The 24230-nt window shown below is 38.1% G+C and overlaps 2 protein-coding genes across 2 annotated transcripts in view; both read right to left on the bottom strand.

Moving 5' to 3' along the window:
* The window catches only part of LOC110453098 (NADH dehydrogenase [ubiquinone] 1 alpha subcomplex subunit 13-like), an 11360-nt gene extending 5092 nt beyond the window's left edge, over positions 1 to 6268 (bottom strand). The window contains exons 1-3 of the mRNA XM_021501935.1: positions 6138 to 6268; positions 2079 to 2157; positions 351 to 422 (exon numbers count right to left, since the gene is read on the bottom strand). Coding sequence (XP_021357610.1) covers positions 351 to 422; positions 2079 to 2157; positions 6138 to 6225 — 239 coding nt within the window. The 5' untranslated portion in view covers positions 6226 to 6268. The remainder of the gene's footprint in view (positions 1 to 350; positions 423 to 2078; positions 2158 to 6137) is intronic.
* A 6488-nt stretch (positions 6269 to 12756) lies between these two features.
* Positions 12757 to 23584, bottom strand: LOC110453084 (vacuolar protein sorting-associated protein 45-like). The gene is made up of 14 exons (XM_021501915.1): positions 23440 to 23584; positions 22105 to 22300; positions 21405 to 21484; positions 20970 to 21038; positions 20525 to 20662; positions 19655 to 19765; positions 18130 to 18264; positions 17380 to 17490; positions 16863 to 17030; positions 15114 to 15272; positions 14819 to 14926; positions 14576 to 14697; positions 14187 to 14318; positions 12757 to 13605 (listed from the first exon to the last, which is right to left on the bottom strand). The coding sequence occupies exons 1-14, from the start codon at positions 23530 to 23532 to the stop codon at positions 13530 to 13532; spliced, it is 1698 nt and encodes a 565-aa protein (XP_021357590.1). The 5' UTR covers positions 23533 to 23584; the 3' UTR covers positions 12757 to 13529.
* Between the last annotated feature and the right edge of the window lie 646 nt (positions 23585 to 24230).

Below are 24230 nucleotides of genomic sequence, written 5' to 3'. Positions count from 1 at the left end.
TTCATATACACTCCACTACCTACCCCTATCATGTTATACCTTCATATACACTCCACTACCTACCCCTATCATGTTATACATTCATATACACTCCACTACCTACCCCTATCATGTTATACTGTACCGTATTATATATTCAGATACACTCCACTACCTACCCCTACCATGTTATTTTGATCATTGTTTCTATATCCCCGGTTTTAAAAATATATTTGAAATGCATGCCCTACATTAAAACCCAATTTTTCCTTCAATTATAATTTCTCTTGGTATAAATGATAAGCTTTTAAAGCATTATGGTATAAAACTATTACAGTTCTATATAAAACACAATGTGGTGGTGTACTTACAGCCTCTGTTCTTCTGCAAGGAGAAAGGGCCACATGGCCGTCCTAGAGTCCGACATCTCTCTGTTCTCAGATCTGTTCAATTACAATCAACTTACTATAAGGTTAGGGTAATAGTGAACATCGATTCTGTAAATTATGTACCCTGTAACACTAAACAATTGCACTATAAGCAGAGCCATATACGCCCACAATAAATAAGAGGAGTTAATGTAATTCTTGTAAAAATTGACACATGTATGCCTAAAGGAAAAATCTGACAAGGACAGGACTAAAACTCTTGAAAAAATTTGCTGTAGTGTACTGATATTATGACATGCAAATTTTCAGATGATACCAGCTGGGACACATACAAATTTTCAGATGATACCGGCTGGGGCACCTACAAATTTTCAGATGATACCGGCTGGGACACCTACAAAATTTCAGATGATACCAGCTGGGTCACATACAAATTTTCAGATGATACCGGCTGGGACACCTAAAAATTTTCAGATGATACCGGCTGGGACACCTAAAAATTTTCAGATGATACCGGCTGGGTCCCCTACAAATTTTCAGATGATACCGGCTGGGACACCTAAAAATTTTCAGATGATACCGGCTGGGACACCTAAAAATTTTCAGATGATACCGGCTGGGACACCTAAAAATTTTCAGATGATACCGGCTGGGTCCCCTACAAATTTTCAGATGATACCGGCTGGGACACCAACAAATTTTCAGATGATACCGGCTGGGACACCTAAAAATTTTCAGATGATACCGGCTGGGACACCGACAAATTTTCAGATGATACCAGCTGGTACACATACAAAATTTCAGATGATACCAGCTGGGTCACATACAAATTTTCAGATGATACCAGCTCGCACACATACAAATTTTCAGATGATACCGGCTGGGACACCTAAAAATTTTCAGATGATACCGGCTGGGACACCTACAAAATTTCAGATGATACCAGCTGGGTCACATACAAATTTTCAGATGATACCGGCTGGGACACCTAAAAATTTTCAGATGATACCGGCTGGGACACCTAAAAATTTTCAGATGATACCGGCTGGGACACCTAAAAATTTTCAGATGATACCGGCTGGGACACCTAAAAATTTTCAGATGATACCGGCTGGGACACCTACAAAATTTCAGATGATACCGGCTGGGGCACCTACAAAATTTCAGATGATACCGGCTGGGGCACCTACAAAATTTCAGATGATACCGGCTGGGGCACCTACAAATTTTCAGATGATACCAGCTGGGACACATGCAAATTTTCAGATGATACCAGCTGGTACACATACAAAATTTCAGATGATACCAGCTTGGACACATACAAATTTTCAGATGATACCGGCTGGGACACCTAAAAATTTTCAGATGATACCGGCTGGGACACCTAAAAATTTTCAGATGATACCGGCTGGGTCCCCTACAAATTTTCAGATGATACCGGCTGGGACACCTAAAAATTTTCAGATGATACCGGCTGGGACACCAACAAATTTTCAGATGATACCGGCTGGGTCACCTACAAATTTTCAGATGATACCAGCTGGGACACATACAAAATTTCATAATAAAAACATTTAGTCAGATTCATGAACCAAAGTCATATTCTCTTCTCTAAAATGTGAAAGTACATTTTTTACCAACTGGAGTTTTCTGACTTTGTGTTAGACAGATATCACTGTTTATGAATAATTTTCGAAGACTTGTACTTACAAATATATCTCGTTGAAGTAAAGCTTCTTCGCCACACATAAACCCCAGAATGCAGTAGCACCTAGCAAGATGCGAGTACCTATAACACACACAAAAATATTTGACCAGTCATGCACCATATGTAAACTTTTCTATTTCATGGTAGCATAATCTTCTTGATGTTTTTGCTGGACTTCATTACAGGTATATATTGTAAGTGTAAAATTCTTTGTTTTTGAGATCTCTAATTTTCATGGCCATNCCCCCCCCCCCCTGCAAAAATCCAAACAATATTGATAACCCTGCAAAAACTTAAACCCATTGAATTAAATAAACAAGAGGCCTAGAGGGCCTGTATCACTCACCTGAATACCACTATATGCCAAGCATTTGTATATAGTTCTGGGGTGGGGATCTCAACCGTTTCAAAGTTATAACCCAGGGACTATGTCTCTAAGGGTGGGGCCAGACCATAGGCCATCCTGGAAGCAAATGTGCATGCTTCTCTTTATACTCCAAGAAATAAACTTTCTTTGGCTCAACCCCTGGTCGGCCCCACCATTTGTACAATTTTGAATCCCTGCCTCCCATGAATGCTTCTGACCACATATGATCGATATCCAGGGCATAATTCTACAGAAAAAGTTGTTTATAGCAATATAGCCAAATTGCCCCCCTTTCGCCCAACCCCTCAGCCCCCTGGGGGGTCATCCCAACCATTTGTACAATTTTGTATCCCCACCACCTAGGGATGCTTCCAGTCAAATATGGTTGATATCCAGTGCAGAGTTCTACAGAAGAAGTCGTTTGTAGCAATATAGCCAAATTGCCCCCTTTTGGCCCCACCCCTCAGGCCCCTCAGGGGCCAGACCCCTGGTTTATACAAAATTGGATGCTTCAGACCAAATATGGAACAAATCCTTTCATTCTTACAGAAGAAGGATTTTAAAAATTTGCTTTATTTCCCCTATTGGGCTTCGCCCCTCAGCCCCCAGGGTGGCCAGACCCACGGTTTATACAAAATTGGTTCCCCTTTACCCAAGGATGCTTCAGACCAAATATGGAACAAATCCTTTCATTCCTACAGAAGGAGAAGGATTTTAAAGAATTTGCTATATTTCCCCTATTGGGCCCCGACCCTCTGGACCCTCGGGGGCCAGACCCACGGTTTATACAAAATTTGGTTTCACCTAAAGATGCTTCTGACCAAATTTGGTCAAAATCTGGTCAGTCGTTTATGACAAGAAGCGATTTTTAGGAAAAGTTGACGGATGACGGACGCCAGGCGCCGCACCATGGCATAAGCTCACTTGCCCTTTGGGCAGGTGAGCTAAAAACAAAGCAACAATACAGTACTTAAATAAAATTATGTTTATGTCACTATTTGTACAGCAAAATGAAAAAAAACCAAGAGGCCCAATGGGCCTGCATCGCTCACCTGGTATTAATCTCATACTTGTAATCTTAAAAGTGGACTAAAATACAGCTACAGGCAGAATATCAGTGTTTGATTCATAAGAACCTATTAAAAGATTTAAACATATGATGCCTGTGACCTTGAATATCGAACAAGGACATCAGGTTGAAAGTGGATCAAGGTCATTCATTTGAACAAACTTGGTAGGCCTTCATCCCAGCATGCTACAGGCCTAATTTCAGAACCCTGGGCCTTTTGGTTATTGAGAAGTTGTTTTAAGATTTTAAAACATTTGACCCCTGTGACCTTGAAAATTGGTCAAGGTCATTCATTTTAACAAACTTGGAAGGCCTTCATCCCAGCATGCTACAGGCCCAATATCAGTACCCTGGGCCTTTTGGTTATTGAGAAGAAGTCGTTTGAAGATTTTACGACATCTGACCCCAGTGACCTTGAAAGTGGGTCATGGTCATTCATTTGAACAAACTTGGTAGCCCTTCATCCCATCATGGTACAGGCCTAATATCAGTACCCTGGGCCTTTCGGTTATTGAGAAGAAGTTGTTTGAAGATTTTAAGACATCTGACCCCAGTGACCTTGAAAGTGGGTCACGGTCATTCATTTGAACAAACTTGGAAGCCCTTCATCCCAGAATGCTACAGGCCTTATATCAGTACCCTGGACCTTTCGGTTATTGAGAAGAAGTTGTTTGAAGATTTTAAGACATCTGACCCCTGTGACCTTGAAAGTTTCAAGGTCATTTATTTGAACAAACTTTGTAGCCCTTCATCCCAGCATGCTACAGGCCCAATATCAGTACCCTGCTCGTCCCTGGGCCTTTTGGTTATTGAGAAGTAGTTGTTTAAAGTAAAAAGTTGACGTTCGGGCAGGTGAGCTAAAAATTGGGGTTGTCCCAGTGGCACACTGCTCAGGACTATCTAGAGCGGTCATTCATTAATGCATGACCACCAGTATACTATGAAGGCCGATGTTGGTGTGAGGTTAGCGCCCCCCTATATGTAGACCGATGTTGGTGTGAGGTTAGTGCCCCACTTGCTTGTCCCACTAATATGTTTTAGGGTTTCCTGTTATATCTCTCCAGTGCTTCGGTAGCTGTGATCGCTAAGGCACAGTCATTGTACTATGTGCAATCAGGCGTGAGCTTGCTTCAGACCACTCGCTCTCCCAAGAATTTTGGTTCACTCCCCAGCGGTGGCAGAAAAAAGAGAGTGATGTCTGATAGGGTTAGTTGTTATCCGTCCAATGGCACAGTGGTTTTCCCTCTATCACGAAAACATCATTTATTCCATTAGCGGCATAAAAGCTCTACAGAGCTTATCTTTGTTGTTGACAATTGTACACAACTTTAGATAGATATTATTATTGTAACAGGAGTGGAAAAATGCACAGGTCGGCCAGACCAGGGTTCGAACCCGGGACCTTCAAACTCTAGACGGATGCTCTACCAATTGAGGTACCTGGTCGCCGACGATCGACCCAGTCCAGTTCCGCTACATTCCTCCCTCCTTTTTCTAAGTCTTCGCCCCCGAAGACCCAACTAGTTACAACCAAGGTTTGGTTATCCCCTTGCCAAGTGTACACTAAATGCTTGAAACAAGGGTTGGTCACAGGCACCACTTTAACGTACAGGAGAGGAAAAATGCACGGCAGGACAGGGGTTCGAACCTGGGACCTTCCAAACTCTTCATGGATGCTCTACCAATTGAGCTACCTGGTCACTGACGATCGACTCAGTCCAGTTCCGCTACATAATTATTATTAGTGACAAGATGGTTCTCTCTGTGTATTAAGGCTTCCTCCATCACTGAAAAGTTGGCCTCCTGTTACTCTTACCATGGTGATGATGGGTCAGAGGATCAGATCGGTAGTGGTGGTTGGGTGGGGTGTCAGGGAGGTCTGCCTTATCACCTCAATAATATATTAAGGGTCCTCCATTGAAGGAGGGTGAGACTCCTATTACAAACATGGCAGTAATATAGTAGGTGGGAAAGACTATTTCAAATTTTTACATGTTTACATACCAAATTGACAGAACAGCCGTCAGTGTTTACTCTTGTTACCTAACACTGACAGTGTTTTCTTTACCTAAATCTTACAACAGCCTGCTCTTTTATGAATTAGGAAAACATAGCATTATTTGTTTTGAAATTGGGAATATATTCCTCAATTTTTGGTCATTTTGGGTAGGGAAACAGCCTGTATTCGGCAAGACATGTGGTATGCGATCAGCAATGCTTATTTGATCGAAGGACCGAAAGTGGACCCTCCAATAGCCTTCTTGACCCCCAGCCTCCCAATTATAACTTAATGAAACCTGAAGAAACTATGTACATATTTTAGCCTTCTCCCTGGTGAAAAATTAAGTTAGAGAACCTTGGCAAGCATCATTCTAGCCCCATGTTATAGGCCTACACACGAGAAAAATATTACATATCCCTTGCAACAACATTTGACAGGCTCTACTATCATTGAGTGTAAATCTAAAATATGACTGCAACTAAGTCAAGGACAAGTTAGTGCAAGGTGTTGAGAATGTCAATAGCGACTGACCAAGGTGAAAACGTATGGGTACTTTCAGTACCTTTTTGATAGATATCGATCTCTGGTATTAACGAAAGACATAATTTCTTTTGAAAGATTACCTGACAATGCTCTTGGTATTCTCTGTTTCCAATCAATTGGCCCATAGCCACCTTTCGGTGGCATTTCTTGCTTGATGGAAGCAGCCATATTGCCGATGAGGTCACAGGGGAGACCACTCCTGACAGCGATATGGTAGAACACCATCAAAACAGCGTACGCGTGTCACATAGTGAAAAATAGTTCCAATTTTTTGAATATTTAAAAAATCGATTTATCAATATTTCGTATCCATTTAAAAAGAAATAATATTTAAGAAGAGGCCCAGAGGGCCTGTATCGCTCTCCTGGATATCTAAGCAATCATAGCAAAATATTCTCCAAAAGAGATCCAAAGGAATATGCCAGACCACAAGGCCAATTCTTGTAGTATGTCTGTATTAGATTTTTCATGCCCAGCAATTTAATGTATGGTTATGGGGTGGGGATCTTAACTGTTTCCAAGCTGTGACCCGGAAACTAGATCCCTAGGGTTATGGCCAGACCCCAGGATCAATTCTAATATCATGAATGCATTCGTCTCTTCATGCCCAACAATTGTATATATAGTTTTGGGGTGGGGATCTTAAACATTTCGAAGTCATCACCCAGGGGTTAAGTCTCCAAAGATGGGGCAAACCCCAAGGGTATCCTGGAAAAATATGTGCATTCATCTCTTTATACATTTATGTACTCAGCAATTGTATATATGCATTGTTATAGGGTGGGGATCTCAACTGTTTCCAAGCTGTGACTAAGAAACTAGGTCCCTAGGGGTTCGGTCAGACCCCAGGGTCTATTCTAATACCATGACTACAGAGAAGAAGTTGCTTAAATCAATATCGCCCAAAAGCCCAATTGCCCTCTTTTGGCCCCGCCCCTCAGGTCCCTGGGGGGCTAGACCCACGGTTTGTACAAAATTGGGTCCCCTTCACCCAAGGATGCTTCAGACCAAATATGGAACAAATCCTTTCATTCCTACAGAAGAAGAAAGATTTTAAAGAATTTGCTATATTTCCCCTATTTGGCGCCGCCCCTCAGGCCCCTTAGTGGCCAGACCCCTGGTTTATACAAAATTGGTTCCCCTTTACCTAAGGATGCTTCAGACTAAATATGGAACAAATCCTTTCATTCCTACAGAAGAAGAAGAAGAATTTTAAAGGATTTACTATGTGTTCCTTATTTGGACCTGCCCCTCAGGCCCCTCTGGGGCCAGACCCCCGGTTTATACAAAATTGGTTCCCCTTCCCCCAAGGATGCTTCAAACCAAATATGGAACAAATCCTTTCATTCCTACAGAAGAAGAAGGATTTTAATGAATTTGCTTTATTTCCCCTATTGGGCCCCGCCCCGCAGGGGCCAGACCCCCGGTTTATACAAAATGGTTCCCCTTCACCTTAAGATGCTTCTGATCAAATTTGGTCAAAATCTGCTCAGTCGTTTATGACAAGTAGCGATTTTTAGGAAAAGTTGACGGACGACGGATGCCGCGCCATAATTAACTGTTCAGCAAAAACTGCCGAGTATGTTCCATACCAGTTTATCAAAGGAGTACAAGAAATACAAATTACGAGAAGGACTTCATGCAAACCTGTTGAGTCAGTAAGACACCAAGAACATGAGTGTATTCTTTATGTCTAGCATCTTTGTAAATGGTTATGGCATGGGGATCTCAACTGTTTACAATCTTTTACCCAAGGAGGCAGTCTCCAGGAGTTGGTCTGGACCTCCGGCCAATCCTGGAAGCATGAATAATTTCTTCTCTTCATGCCTAGCAATTGTATATTTGGTTATAGGGTGAGGATAAAATCCCTTCTTCTTTGGAAGGAGAAATTTCAAATATTAAGCTCTATCTCCCCTATTAGGCCCCAACCTCTTTCGGGCTCACCCTCCATTTATACAAAATTTAGTTGTATTTGCCTGCTGGTTCTCTTGACCAAAATTGGTTAAAATCCCTCAATTAGTAATGGAGAACGATTTTGAAAATGGTTTCCTTAATTTACAATAATGGGCCCCATCTCTCTGCCAAAATGGGGACCACAACCTCCATTTATGCAAAATCAAGTCTCCTTTGCCTACAGATGATCTATAACGAATTGGTGATAATCCCTGTATTCACACAGAAGGAGAAAGCTTATAAAAGATTTACCTCTATTTCCCCTATTGGGCCCCAACCCTCAGCCCCAAAGGGGGACCTAACCTCAGTTGGGGACCCAAAAATGAGTCCTCTTACCCGAAGGATGCTCCAGACCATATTTGATTTAAGTCCCTTGATTTGTACAAAAGGTTCCCTCTGCCCCCAGAGGGGTCACACATCCCGTTATACAAATTTGATGCCCCTTTGTCCAAAGATGCTCTAGAATAAATTTGGTCAAAATCCCTCTATTGGTTGAAAAAAAAGAAGATTTTTGAAGATTTACCGGTTTTCCCCCTATTTAGTCCCGCCCCTCTGCCCCCTGGGGGGCCATACTCTTCGTTTATACAGAATTTAGAACCCTTTGGCCAACGATACTCCAGACAAAATTTTGTCAAATCCACTGTGCCGTTAAGGACTAGTAGCATTTTAAAGCGAAAAGTTGACGGACGAATGCACACATTCTTCCTTTCCATAACAATTGATTACCAGGTTAAAAGGACCAAGATGCCTATGGAACCCTTTCAGAGAGGAAATGCATTATAACATATATATAGAGTATGTGTCCTTAAAACAAAACAAACTCTGGACTCTCTTTCTTACCTTTATTGTGAATACATGAAATGGTCAACCAATGTTTTATGAAAAGTTTGAAACCTTGCATCATACTTAGGATACATGTTATACTTAGGATACATGTTATACTTAGGATACATGTTATACACTTATATATAAGTGTTGAAATTTGTAACTGTAAGAGCTTGCTGAGACGGATACGTATTGAAATTTGTAACCGTAAGAGCTTGCTGAGACGGATACGTGTTGAAATTTGTAACTGTAAGAGCTTGCTGAGACGGATACGTGTTGAAATTTGTAACTGTAAGAGCTTGCTGAGAAGGATACCAGAGATAATTTAAGGAGATAATTATGAGCTGGAGGTTTCAGATAAGCAGTTAGACATCATAATTTTAAAACAATTTTTCAATTTATTTTACCATAATACAGTTTATACAAAGACCGAAAGCCCTCTTTAATAAAAAGACAGAAAGCCCTCTTTAGTAAAAAGACAGAAAGCCCTCTTTAATCAATAATACTATCTCCTCAGTTGTCATTTAATTGTCAACCAAATATTTAAAGCAAGAAATTCATTGACTGAATATATTAAACTAAAAAATAAAGATAAAGCAAAACTGACTAGTGTTTGTATACCCTTACTGCCGCCGCTTACTTTAAATGACAAATAGGATGCACTAAGCCACAAAAATCTGGCTATCTTACTATTTGTGTAATGAACATAATCTTAATGATAATTATCTGAATTAAAGAGATATCTTAGAATACTCACATGATACAAAGATAATAGCAGCAATGACACTTCCCAGAGACAGTAGCAGTTAGCAGATTTTTCAGAGATCCGAGTTAATCTGGACAATCTTGGTCCTCGTATCTAAACTAAAATGAACCAAGGTTTACAGGTCTGTTTACAGGGGGTTGGGGACACAAGGCCTGATTTCAGTGTGCAACACTCCAAGAGGTATTCGTAAACGGAATTTGGCAATTGTAAGCGAGATATGAGGTGTGCCCAGACAAAGTGAACAAAGGCCCATAACTCTGTAAGCAGTATCACACAAGGACTAATTTCGACAACATCTTGCCAAGAGGGGTTCATATACAGAATATGGCAGTTGTAGGCGACAGAGTAGGTGTGATTTGCCCTCGACTAAATGACTCGTACACTGAATGATGGACAAAAGGATTGAATGCAAATCCCATATACTGATACACTGTACCAGGATATTTTACCCAGTCAAAGTCGACGCCCTTCAATGTTTTAAATCCATTTTCGCCCAATATCAAATTTGCCCTTCACATTTAATCACTATTTGTAGCATGTTGTTCACAGATGTTTTCTGTGTTGATATATTTGCCCTCATTAAAGGGGGCAAAAAAGGTGAAAAATGATCGGTATACAGTAACTAAAATTATCGATATATAAAGGGGTTTAATTTTTTTAAATATTTTGTAAATTCACAGTATTTATCAGTTTAGTAGGGCATAACCTACTGTAAGAAACCATGTTATTATAAGTGAATCATGTCATGACATTATGACTGGCATAGTAACAACAACAATGAATTCTCTACTGTTTTCTAGTCAGCACCTGGCTAACATTTCTTACAGCCACTTTTATATACAGACACTAGGTTCCAGGAACATCAAAAGTTAAGATCTAAGCCTAACTTGATTTGTTTTATGTTCAATATGAAGCGAGTTTACATACATGGTTTACATACATTTACATGTATGTAGTTTATATATATACGAACTAATTCACCAAATTTAGACCAAATTCAAAGAGAAATTAAATACGTTAACATCTAGAATTGCACTTAAATCTACAGTTGTTTCAAGTTCCAGGGGCCTGATACAGGTAACTTAACAGTATGTAACCATAATGTACATATTTCTATTGAAAGTATAAACATTGGAATGAATAAAGAAAGTACTTTCTCTTCTGATGCATCAACATGAGTCTTGAAAAAATTACAACAAATAAAATTTAACATGAAGGTGTTTATGTCACAAACTTCACAAAGCTGCTGAAAACATGTACAATGCTGTTTCCAGCTGTGACTATACATGAATGCAGTAAATCAACGTTCACATACAACATTACTTTATACAGTCAATGAATTTAGGATATCTCACTTTAATCAATTTCCACAATAAACAACAAGAAAGTATCTATACATGTACAAGTAGTACAAATAAAAAAAATATTCTAACAATTGTAAGGACCGCACAGATATCCCCCAGACTGGATGTAATTTATCTCACGCAGTACATATACAAACATATTTCCTCAACAAGATTTCTAGGTTTACAAATGATGCAGATATACCAGATAAATATATCAGTCAATGTCCAACAAGATGCCGAATATGACGGGGTTGTACACATCGGTCATTGGTTATATGTATAAAATGTACGATATTTCTATATCAACTATGTATACTGTAAATATTGTAATTTCACTAACATCACAATTGACCTTTGTATAATTTAACTTGCATCACCTTTCACTGTAATATAATTTTATTTACATTGAAATTCAACAAAGTTGAATTTCACTCACATCTAGTTTCACCATAGAATAATTTCATCTACAACACCTAATTTTTACTCAAGTAATATTTCACCTTGTATAATTTCACTCACGTAATATTTCACCATGTATAATTTCACTCACGTAATATTTCACCATGTATAATTTCACTCACGTAATATTTCACCATGTATAATTACACTCACATAACATTTCACCCTGTATAATTTCACTCACATAACATTTCACCATGTATCAATTGACTCACATAACATTTCACTATGTATTAATTCACTCGCGTAACATTTCACCCTGTATCGATTCACTCGCATCAAGTTTACCATGTAAACATGTCAACTCTCAGGATCTGAGCGTGAGTCTTACAATCTCGACTCATTATCCCATGTAATCAAGGTCTCGTGCTCTTGGTACTAAAATCTCATGCTTTATGTAGCTCCATTTTTTTTTTAAAGTTAGTATAATAATTTTTGTTATAATCAATTAGTTAGTTTCACACAAATTCTGTTTCACCATGATATAATTTCACTTCCATCACAAACCACTTTTGTCGACTTAACTCTTTACACCTTTGTACTTGATATTGTTGTGCATAGTAAATGTGTTGTACATAACCTTCCATTTCCACAACCATCCGTGTTCTTATGTTACTTATATATGAAGGTGAGGCTGTTTTTGTGACCTAGTAAAAAGTATGGTACCGTGATTACATTTATATTGCACTGACCCTTAATTGAACCATGAATTATCTGTACAACAAGTAAATACACAGACAACCATTAATTAAACTGTTTCTGAAAAGTATTGCCAAAAAGATTTTAACAGAATGAACCACATTAAGACTCTTAAATAATGTACCATACAGCAAATTTACAAATAAAATAGATAAATATATGGCTACACTAAGAAACTAATGGACTAACATGTATGTTAAAAAGATCAGTACAGATTCGACAGAAAAGGAAAAGGAAGGAGCAGACTGGGGCAAACCCGAGACCTCAGAAATCTAAACAGACGCTCTAAACAACTCGGGTACCTGGTCACAGGCAATCAAGACCATTCAATTCCACAACACAGCTACCAGATAATCACAAACAACGGGATTTGTACGGAATGTAAATTTGACTTTTGTATTACAATTCTTATAGGAAATTAAATATAAATATTAATTTACAAATAACTGACATTATTTACATGAATTTAAGACTGACTATTTTTGGTCTTAGTGAACCAACATCACAAGACACCCATCAGCAGTTATAACAACCTACAAAACCCACTAAAACATGGCGGTGGTCACGTTTTACACAGATTGCATGTGCCCCAAATTTCTTTATTCATATTTCCATTATACACAAGTCTCCCTCAACAATATGTTCCGAGAAGTAATAATTTTCAACACTTTACATACATAAATCGAAACATGTCAATGTTGCTCCAATGAATTCCGACGTTTGGAAGAGATTTGCCGTGTTGTTCCCACTTTTTCCTGGATTTTCTTTCACCAGCATGAACTCTGTATAACTTCTTAATATCCACTGTATAATCGACAAAGATATAGAAGATACATCACTTATCTAGGATGATGTGTCTCCACCCTTCTGTGACTCCACACACACGTTTATCCTGGGTAGGTGTTTCTGTCCTGTTCACGTCTTCTCCTTAATCACAGATTATCATCAGACTAGGACAATTATAATGTGCACACTTACAGGAATATATATTAACAGATTTTATAACAAAACGTAATTGTTCAAGAGAGTATTTTTGTTGATTCATTTTCTCCAGGGCCACTTTCTTTTATCACAATCCAAACGGTTGGACCAGAGTTGTTCGTTTATGAAATAAGGTCAGACCTAGTTATCAGGTGCTGTTTTCAGGCGAGCCTTGACAAAACCTTGCAAGGCCTGCATAAACATTCCCATGTTCGCAATAATTTACACCCAAAAATGTTGCATTTAAAAACAGGCAAACCTGTTGTTCCACATAAACGAACAGGCCCCAGATGTCAGGTCAGCAAATCTGTTTTATGAGGATATAAATAATTGTAATGGTAACATTGTTTTTGATATTTGTGTAAACCACTAATCGTTGATCACCACTGATCACATTAATGGTAACATTGTTTTTGATATTTGTGTAAACCACTAATCGTTGATCACCACTGTCTTGACCTTCCCTCTGACCGGCTTGATGGCTGACCTCCAACGGCCTGGGATACCTCGTCTAAAAAGCTGGAAAATAACAATATCTGGAATTATGTTTTGTTTCAAAAGATATTTAGATAAGTTTCAATACAAGCCAAGTGGGCATAGAAATTCTAAATACAAATTACCTAAACATGGAAAATCAGGAAAAAAATTGAGTTGGACACGTTTTGCAGCTGCATTTTTCAAGGACACTTTGCCAGGGAAATGCATACAGTGTATTGGGATGTGATCCCCATAGTTTATCGTTTGCTGAACATAACAATTGACATGATTATCATATCAGTAAAAGGTACACATCATACTTATACAAAGGAGATGATGTTAATACTTGAAGAGAATTAATTTTACCGGAAAATAGCAAATAGTGGGGTTCTTTACTATGTGGAAGTTTTTTTGTATAGAGTATGTCTACTGGTCCTTGAACATGTGTTGTTTTGATATAAAACAATCATATTCTACACATCTAAACCAAGAATTGACCAAATGGATTAATAACAGTCTTGAAACAATTTTCATAGAAGTACATGTGATTCATTCAGCTGGAACAGATTAGTAAGATTAGCACCTCAAAATCATGAAAGCTGTGATAATCGCTTTAGACATACCTTTTAAAGTTGTGTACGGTGGTTCCCCCAAGGACGATCCTCACCCCAGGACTTGATCTATTTAGGGTGTGGACGGCTAAAGCCTCCTCATAAGTTGCTCCACCTATCATAAACACCACAATGTCCTGGGGCCTGAAAAAGGGAGATAACCTTAAACTCCTTCATAACATGGAGCCTGAAAAAATCCTATAGTTATCTAAAACACCGAAAAAGTGTGGAGCATGTTATATAGGGAGAATAACTTTCAGCTCACACATAAACGGGACCTGCAGGAAAGAGCAGGAAACATTGTTTGCTCAAGATCTTTGGGGATGTAAAATTTAGCATAAAGAAATATATAGAAATCAAATCAGTTTACAAACAAAGCAGTTTATGGTAGGTATACATACTTATCTCTTAATTGACCTGTGCCCAAATAAGGATAGGCTCCCTCCTTGAGCTTGCCCTTGATCAGCTGGTCAAGGATGCTGTACATCAGAGGCTTATGTTGTGTATAAACATTCTCCACTCCCTGAATAATCAAAAGATGTACTCAGTAAAATCTATTCCAATTTTACAGGGAACAGAATCACTGAATTAAGAAAATGACACATCATGAACTTTGATAGGGATTTATTTTGGACTCGGTTTACCTTTAAACCCTTGAGGAAGCGTTTGGTGATGGCAACTGGGTCCTGATTACCAAACAGATCACTGCCACGGGCCTTCCTCCCCCCGTACTGTAACACTGCATGTACCATCTGTCAGAACAGAAATAAATCATTTTTTATTGTATTCAATGTCATGTCACAATAATGTCTAACTTACAATCTTTATGTCCTCAATATATTTGTAAGACATAGCAATTTCAAATTTCTGCCAAAATGTTTAGAGTATCTGGCTTTGTCCGTTTCCCTTACTAGACAAGCCGTCTGTAATTTAACATACCGATCGGTGTTTTTCGCTGAGACCTTTCCTGCGTAGAGCCTCGACCAAGCCTGACACGTCATTGTTGCTATGACTCTCATAACGTAGGGCATACAGCATCACCAGACGCAGCATGTCCAGCTGGGGCGTCTTGTCTCCATTAAGCAGACCCTTAATTTTCTACAAAACAGATCACAGGAAAATAACTGTAAATGAGTTATTTGGATACTTTTGACATTATAGGTATACCAGAAAAGTTGGTCAATAATTAGTTAAAAGAATATATATCAACTCTCAAAAATAATATCAGGATTTTTTCAATCAAAATGAATTATAACTGGATATTTTAAATGAAATTTTGACCTATGATCTTACATGCAAACAAATACATACCAATCAACTTTTACAAATGACCTTTCATAAATACAAATGGATACCAATTACACAATTAAAGAGGAATGGAAATGACCCTTCATGTATACAAATGCACATACCCATTAACTTAGGCCTATGATGTTTAGTTTATATGTATATATACACACTCATTCACATTGACCTATGACCTTTCATGTATACAAATGAATACTGATTGACCTGTGTCTATGACCTTTGATAACCCATCATTGACCATACATACAATTATCCATTGATGTTGACCCATCACCTCTCATGCATACAAATATATAAACATACCCATCAACCTTGACTTACGATCAGACGTGTATAGGTTGATAAACCTAGGAATAACGCCTGATAATTACTATAAAAAAGAGGCCCACAGGGCCTGAATCTCTCACCTGGATATCTAAGCAATCATGGCAAAATATTCTCCAAATGAGATTCAAGGGAATATGCCAAACACCAACGCCAATTCTTGTAGTATGTCTGTATTAGATTTTTCATGCCCAGCAATTTAATGTATGGTTATGGGGTGGGGATCTCAACTGTTTCCCAGATGTGACCCCTGGATCAATTCTAATATCATGACTGCATTCGTCTCTTTTTGTGCAGCATTTGTATTTATAGTCATGGGGTGGGGATCCCAACCGTTTCAAAGTTATGACCCAGGGATTAAGTCTGCAAGGGTGGGGCATACCCCAAGGCCATCCTGAAAGCATATGTGCATTCATCTCTTTATACTCAGCAATTGTATATATGCATGGTTATAGGGTGGGGATCTCAACTGTTTCCAAGCTGTGACTAAGAAACTAGGTCCCTAGGGGTTCGGTCAGACCCCAGGGTCTATTCTAATACCATGACTACCTTTGTCTCTTTGTGCCAAGCATTTGTATATGTAGTTCTGGGGTGGGGATCTCAACCGTTTCAGAGTTATGACCCAGGGACTATGTCTCAAAGGGTGAGGCCAGACCCTAGGCCATCCTGGAAGCAAATGTGCATGCTTCGCTTTATACTCCACAATTGTATATATGGTTATACTGTGGGGATCTCAACCATTTCCAAGTAATAAACCTTTTTTTGGCCCCACCATTTGTACAATTTTGAATCCCTGCCTCTCATGAATGCTTCTGACCAAATATGATCGATAACCATGGCATAATTCTACAGAAGAAGTTGTTAATAGCAATATAGACAAATTGCCCCCTTTTGGACGAGAGGGCAAATTTAACACAGGCAAGCAGTATTACATAGAGTTAGCAGCACAAGTAGATATAAGTGGGGGGATTCAACATTGGCTGCATTTGTTTTAAACCAGATCCTTGACCTCTGACCTGGTGGGCGGTGATCTTACCTGTTAACCTCTGACCTTACCTGTAGACAAGCTGAGTGATCCCCCTGACATGCCAGCTCCTGCTCTGTTTCAGACACCTCAAGGAGGTTGATCTTACTGACCAGCCTGGAGAGCTCTCCCACCACTGTCACATGCTTAGCTACAGCACCAGACATCTTCTTAAACTGGGGGTACGTCTCTATAAACGCCTGAAACAGAAAATTAACTGGGTTTACGTCTCTATAAACGCCTGAAACAGAAAATAAACTGGATCAAAACAGGAACATTTTTTTATATTCAACGGAAGTTCTGAAAACCTGACCATGCATGAGACAAAACAATGTGCTTTATCTGGCTTTGTGCAAACGAACTTGTACAACTGAAATCTAACAAAAACAAGTTGTAGTAAAATCAGATGCTAGGAAAATGAAAGCCCCAGTTGTATTATGTTTGTTTTGTCTCTATTCCATCATTTCCCCCCGTGTACTATAAAACTCCAGAAGTTATAAAACTATTCAGACAATGCCCAAACCGCCTCTGATAGGATACATTGCTTACCTTCATATCTGCTATAGATTCCACCTTGGCTTGACTTTTGGACTTTTTCTGGAATTCCTCCATCAAATCTTTTATGTTTGTTCCAATTTCTCCAAAGTTATTGTACATATTCTAGAAACAAAGACAGACCACTGAACACTTGTAGTTAAAGCCCCCAAATAATAACCTGTTAATGTTACTTCTGTCATCAGAAAGATTGATCAAATAAAACATAAAATCATACCTAAATGATCGTCATCTAGCTAGAAAAATCATCAATGGATTAAATCAGTAAATTATTTATAAGTATCTTTCCAGTTATGTAGATATTTTGTCTAACAAACAGCACATTACGATAAATGCTTCACTCTTTACAGAAAGTTGAAAGACACACACTTCATAAGTGGTTTATAACAGATAACTCGACAATTTAACTTGTGGTAGAAAAAAACAGAACAGTTTGACAATAACTGTTAAAGATAGAACTCAACTGACTGGCTTTAGCCCCTTAAGAGGTACCAGAGTCTCAATTTCCACAAATCTGCATCTACACATTTAGGTGATTATATTGATGAAATACAGAGCATTATAGGTCAAAATGGAATTTGAGAGAAGATTTTCAAAGCTGTTTATAATCCATGTGATTTCTTACATGGATGTATAACTCTTGGTTTTTAAGGTTCTGATTCAAACAAATATCTGAAGAAGAATTTTGAAATCATCTCAAAATAATCTCTTTAGGCAAAGTCTGATCGTGGGCTAAAAACTTACATTTGCATAAAACTCATCATGTTCAGCAGAGAGGACAACTTCCTGTAGGTCTTTGGTGACACCGGGTATGTGTGCAAGGTTGATACGGTTATTGTTGATCCCCAGTAACTCGTGTACCATAGCCTGGTATGTCCACTGGTCAACAGAAGTAGGACTGCTCTTTATAACTTAAGTTAGGGACTATGACATATAACAATCAATAGACTGTGTCTTCTCACAATGATCTTACTGGGACAATCATGTGAATTAATCTATAGATCCTTCCCTCGGTTCTGAACATGTCATTAAGAATCTTTTGAAAAACAATTCTTCATGAAATTCAACATCTGATTTGTAGTGTAGATATTCAAAAATCACAGAATCCAAATATTATCTACTTAGAGTATGCATCATCAGTGGTCTAAAATTACTGCAGCTCTGTATCGGTACATGGTAATCTAGTGAAGCTTCTGATCCTTAGGGATATCTTTCAGATGTTTTTTAAAATTTCAATTTCAACATGTGACTAATCTTTCTCCATAATCCATGAAGATCGTTTTAAAGAATTAATCAAAACAACACAAACAAAATTCTTACTTCATATCATCATCCCTTTTACATTCATCTATATCTAGATACATTTTGCGTGTACATACTAAAGTAAGAGAGTGACAGGATTATCTCCCATGTTGAGTGAGACGATATGTTTGTACATGATTAAGTAAGAGAGTGACAGGATTATCTCCCTGTTGCGTGAGACGATATGTGTGTACATGATTAAGTAAAGGAATGGCAGGATTGTTTCATCTGTCTAGTGACACATTGAAATATATGTGAAAGTGAGTGACAGGATTACCTTCCCTGTCCAGTGATACATTACGGTATGTGAGTACCTGATTAAGTAAAGGTGGGACAGGATTATCTCCCCTGTCAAGTGAAACATTATGGTATGTGTGTTCCTGATTAACTGGTAAGTAGAGTAGTGACGGGATTATCTCCCCTGTCCAGTGATACATTACAGTAAGTGTGTACCTGATTAAGTAAAGGTGGGACAGGATTATATCCCCTGTCCAGTGATATTTTACGGTATGTGTGTTCCTGATTCAGTTAAGGGGAAACTGGATTATCTCCCCTGTCCATTGATACATTTCGGTATGAGTCGAGGAGTGACAGGATTATCTCCCCTGTCAAGTAATACATTACATTATGTGTGTACCTGATTAAGTAAAGGCGTGACAGGATTATCTCTCCTGTCCAGTGAAACACTACGGTATGTGTGTAACTGATTAAGTAAAGGCGTGACAGGATTATCTCCCCTGTCAAGTAATACATTACATTATGTGTGTACCTGATTAAGTAAAGGCGTGACAGGATTTTCTCTCCTGTCTAGTAATACATTATGTTATGTGTGTACCTGATTAAGTAAAGGCGTGACAGGATTATCTCCCCTGTCCAGTAATACATTATGTTATGTGTGTACCTGATTAAGTAAAGACGTGACAGGATTATCTCCCCTGTCCAGTAATACATTTCATTATGTGTGTACCTGATTAAGTAAAGGTGTGACAGGATCGTCTCGTCTGTCAAGTACTAATAACACTGGAGCTACATCAGTCTTTCTGAACTCAAATAATGCTGCCTCCTTACTGATTGTACTCTGAGAATAGAAATATACGCCAATGATTAACATATTACTGGAAATATATTTCAAAGGTCAAGGTCCATATTTATATAATGAATATAACATATGTGAATTCATTGGAAGTTTTGTTTTTAGTTCAAATGTTTTTATGGGTAACATGGTAAAGTACTTGAGATGTTGTGATGTAATTATAGTCATAGTAGGACGAGGCTCTATGGGCATAGTAATGAACAAGTCATAGTAGGACGAGGCTCTATGGGCACAATAATGATCAAGGTATAGTAGGACGAGGCTCTATGGGCACAGTAATGAATAAGGCATAGTAGAACGAGGCTCTATGGGCACAGTAATGAACAAGTCATAGTAGGAAGAGTCTCTATGGGCACAGTAATGAACAAGGCATAGAAGGACGAGGCTCTATGGGCACAGTAATGAATAAGGCATAGTAGAACGAGGCTCTATGGGCACAGTAATGAACAAGGTATAGTAGGAAGAGGCTCTATGGGCACAGTATTGAACAAGGCATAGTAGGACGAGGCTCTATGGGCACAGTAATGAACAAGGTATAGTAGGATGAGGCTCTATGGGCACAGTAATGAACAAGGTATAATAGGACGAGGCTCTATGGGCACAGTAATGGACAAGGCATAGTATTAAGCTGGTCCATATCCTAAACAATCAAGCTCCAAATTAACCAGTCTTATTAAAATAAAGGTAGCCTGTGTCTACTCATTTTTATTATAACAGCAAGAAATCAAAGATGAAAAAGCTTACTCTGACATTCTCTGCCAGTCTGCGGGCCATTTCAGAGGAGTTCTGGTAGCGTATCATTGGACATTTCTTCAGGGATAACAACACAGCTGTTAATCCCTGGGTAGTCCTAGTGAGGGAGGAAGGCGACCAATTCAGGGCCTGAAAGTACATGTGCATGATACATGTGTGTTTTCATCAAATTCTATAAATCGTTTCAATATTTTACAAACTACTGTGAAAGAGAAATTTTCGCTGCAGTTTCTTTTTCTTCTTTAAGCGCCCTCTGTAACGAGGGCAAATTTATTATTACAGCAAACACTACTAAACAATTAAATAAAAGTAATTAACATCAGGCAATGTGGGTTATAACCAACATGGCAGAGAGCGATAGTATGACTGGGAGAAAATTCCCTGATATACAGCATTTCAAAATTTGTATATGGATGAATTTGAAATATATATTTACCTGACTACAGCCAAGAATATTCAGAGTAAATAAGTGTGGATTGACTGCTATGAAATCACCAAAAAATTCCTGAAACAAACAGAAATAAGTGTAATGGTCAACATGTCATACAGTAGCAATCTTTTCTGATTACTATAACCATATGTTTAGATTTTATACTGTTGGACTAATCATATCCTGGTTGTTTAGGTTTACATTTAACAGGGGGAGCTAGCTATACCATGTATACAGGTTTATGTGATCAAATCTCAAGCGTATTTCGGTCTATACAACATATGTTTAGTCATCTTAGTTTTGGGAATGTTAAACAAAAAGAAATGAGGCTGTACTTGTAACTACTTAGAACCTAATAGAAGATTAAAATCTTACTTAAAAGATAACTTATGGAAAACTGCAACATATATTATAAGGGTGTCATATTTCAGCTGTACTTACCTGTACTTCTCGTACAACTTCCTGGTCATCTGCCTCTGCTAACACCTTTACATCCTGTTTACTGATCACATTGCTGAAATCTGGGGAGGGAAGAAAAACAATCGACAGTTTTCTTTATAGCTCATCATCTTTACAGAAATACTGATGGAACTATGAAATATTTTGATGAGTCTTTTTTTTTAGTTGATATGACCATGCTTTTGCCAGTACTACCTTTCTTCATTGAAACTTTCCTTGGCAAAATCCTATGGTATATTCAGTGAATTGGTAAAATGTGCAAACTTTCAAAAAACAACAATCAGAGCAATTATAGTATATATATTATGTTCAAGGCATTTCTGGATCAATTAGGTACTAAATGTGATATATTTAGTGATTTTTAACCTAACTTTTACAACAGCCTGTTCCAACATGAATTGGGGAAATAGAACCTATTTGTTTTGGAAATCGGGAAGATAATCATGATTTTTTTCTTCTTTTTGGGAAAATAAAGCACTATTTTTGCCAGGGTAAGCAGACTGTATTAGGCTGTTAAACTCGGCCAAATAAATCCCTGATATTGTTTGTATAACATGGGAACAAGATGGAAATCTGTTTTTGTTATTTGAACAAGTGATTTAAATTTGATTTTCTTGGAATTGTAAATTAAACTGTGCAGAATCAAAGCTGTCTAAACATTCACAATATCACTTGAACTTACATATATAATAAAGGCCATATTTTGGCATCCTCAGTTCCTGTGCCAGCAGTTCTACATTGTCTCGGGTTGGTCTCAGGAAACATATACACTTCAGGTGTTTCATAGTTTCTCTGGCTGACGAATCTATCCTCTCAAATAGGTATACCTCCTTCTGTAGAATTTCTGACTGGGCATACACCATACTCACAATACTGGTCTGGAAAAAATAAAGTAGAAATATTAAAGAAAGGATATGATGGCTCCTTGTATATTTAAAACTCTATTATGGCCATGATGTTTTTTTAGATATTAGACCTGCAGGGTTAAGATTTGTTACAGAAAGTCCAGATATGATTGCCTAAAATGAAAATAGTTTTTTTTTATGAAGTTAAGATATGTTAGCAGTGAAATAATTTTACAGACTACTGATGTTAATTTTCCAATTTCTTTAATCTGATAGTAATCAAGCATTTTACCTAAAATTAAGGGTCTGTGCACATGGAGTTTAATTTCAATATATAACTGGAATTGTTCATTTAGCCAACAGTGGAATGCTTAACAAGTAATTAATTGTTAATTACAACAGTCACCAACACTGCGCATGCTGTCCTCATGAATTAGAATCACCTTAAGCTTCCAAACATATACGTTGCTTTCATATTACTATAGTATAATTACTCTTTATTTCAGTCTTTAATTGAATCCAATTGACCAGGGATCCTTTATAACATATTAGGTTTAAATCACCCAACCTGAGCTGAAAGGTTATTTTTTTCAAAATATTTGCATTATGTACCGTTCTTTCGAATTTTAGGCCATAGTCTACTACTATAACATAAAAGACCGCTAGTCGGCCTTTTTTTCTATCGGATATGATTTTGCCGACTGCGACACAGCGCCTGTCAAAAGCATCTCGCCATGTAAACTTCTAACACTGTTGGAGTAGGTCATAAGGCCTGTTTTTCTTCCCCTGGGGAATTACTTTACATCCCTAGGTTCTACAACATTTTGCCGCATTCATTCAGGGATCCTAAATATTGATTGGCAAATTATGTTAAAATCCCGTTACTCGTACATGAATTTAAGACGTTTCGATACCCCGTAGTTAAATAGGATATTACGGTTCCCTTTCGTAAGTAGTTCAAAATACTTTCATTTCTCAAATTTGGCTTTGCCCGTCCGTCTAAAGAAAGAGGAGCGTTCTTTGTTGTACACTTCTGAGTTCCCTTGTTTCTGGTATATCAAAATTATTTTGAGATAGCGAGTGTGGTCCGAAACTGACAACGAGTGTTTGACAGCCGAAGGTGACGTTTCACATCTAGAGTGTCTTATGCAGCGATGCTGTATCATGCTTACAGTCTCTTTGTCCATAAGTAGGACTTTCATTCCAGGCCCACTTTCGTCAATCATCTTACTGATGTACTGCTTCACGGCCAATATAACATTCATTTTGAGTGTTTACGTCTTCCACGACTGTTGACTGAAGAAAACGGAAGTACCGTTTCATCGCTTCCGGGTTAATTTTGCGAAATACAGCACGCAAAATAAAACGGAACGACACAAATAAAAAAATTATGACGTTGTCCATTTATCTTCATGCATGTAAAACGTTGATTAATTATATTATGTATTTTTTGTTATGTATATCACACAACTTAATTGTCAATAAATCTAGATTAAATGAACATACCGAACATCTTAACCGTAATTCGAACTGAAAAAGATAAAACTAGAGCAAATAATCAACAAAGGAAACACACGAAAACTATTAAAAAAGTACAATGAGATTTAAGACCGAGTGTTCCAGAAGGACAAGCGCTTCTTGCTTCATCGACAATACACGCCATGTAAATTTAAGCAAATCCAAGTAATGTCACGTCCTCAAAGCCAGATAAAGGGAATGTCAACGAAGCAACAATTAGGCAAGGTATAATGAGCATAATCATAAACATTGTGTGACACCCCTGATTGGACATGGGTGATCTCGGGAGTGTTTTCATCTGAACGGCGGTAAAATGCAAACGTCACCCTTGTGTACAAAAAGAAGAAGAAGATAAGTCCGTTATAACTAACTACATGTCTATATTCTATACTATATATAGTCGGTAAATTAATGGAAAAATGCGTCTATACGTATATCTATAATT

This window comes from Mizuhopecten yessoensis, unplaced genomic scaffold, assembly GCF_002113885.1.
Source record: "Mizuhopecten yessoensis strain PY_sf001 unplaced genomic scaffold, ASM211388v2 scaffold7087, whole genome shotgun sequence".
Taxonomy (NCBI): domain Eukaryota; kingdom Metazoa; phylum Mollusca; class Bivalvia; order Pectinida; family Pectinidae; genus Mizuhopecten; species Mizuhopecten yessoensis.
This window is presented reverse-complemented; position numbering and strand designations above follow the sequence as displayed.

Coding starts and splice junctions, on each gene's coding strand:
- LOC110453084 (XM_021501915.1), bottom strand. CDS start 23,532: ATGAATGTTATATTGGCCGTGAAGCAGTACATCAGTAAGATGATTGAC. Junction 22,301..23,439: donor TACTTATGGACAAAGAGACT/GTAAGCATGATA, acceptor TATTTTTTCCAG/ACCAGTATTGTGAGTATGGT. Junction 21,485..22,104: donor ATATGGCCTTTATTATATAT/GTAAGTTCAAGT, acceptor TTCCCTCCCCAG/ATTTCAGCAATGTGATCAGT.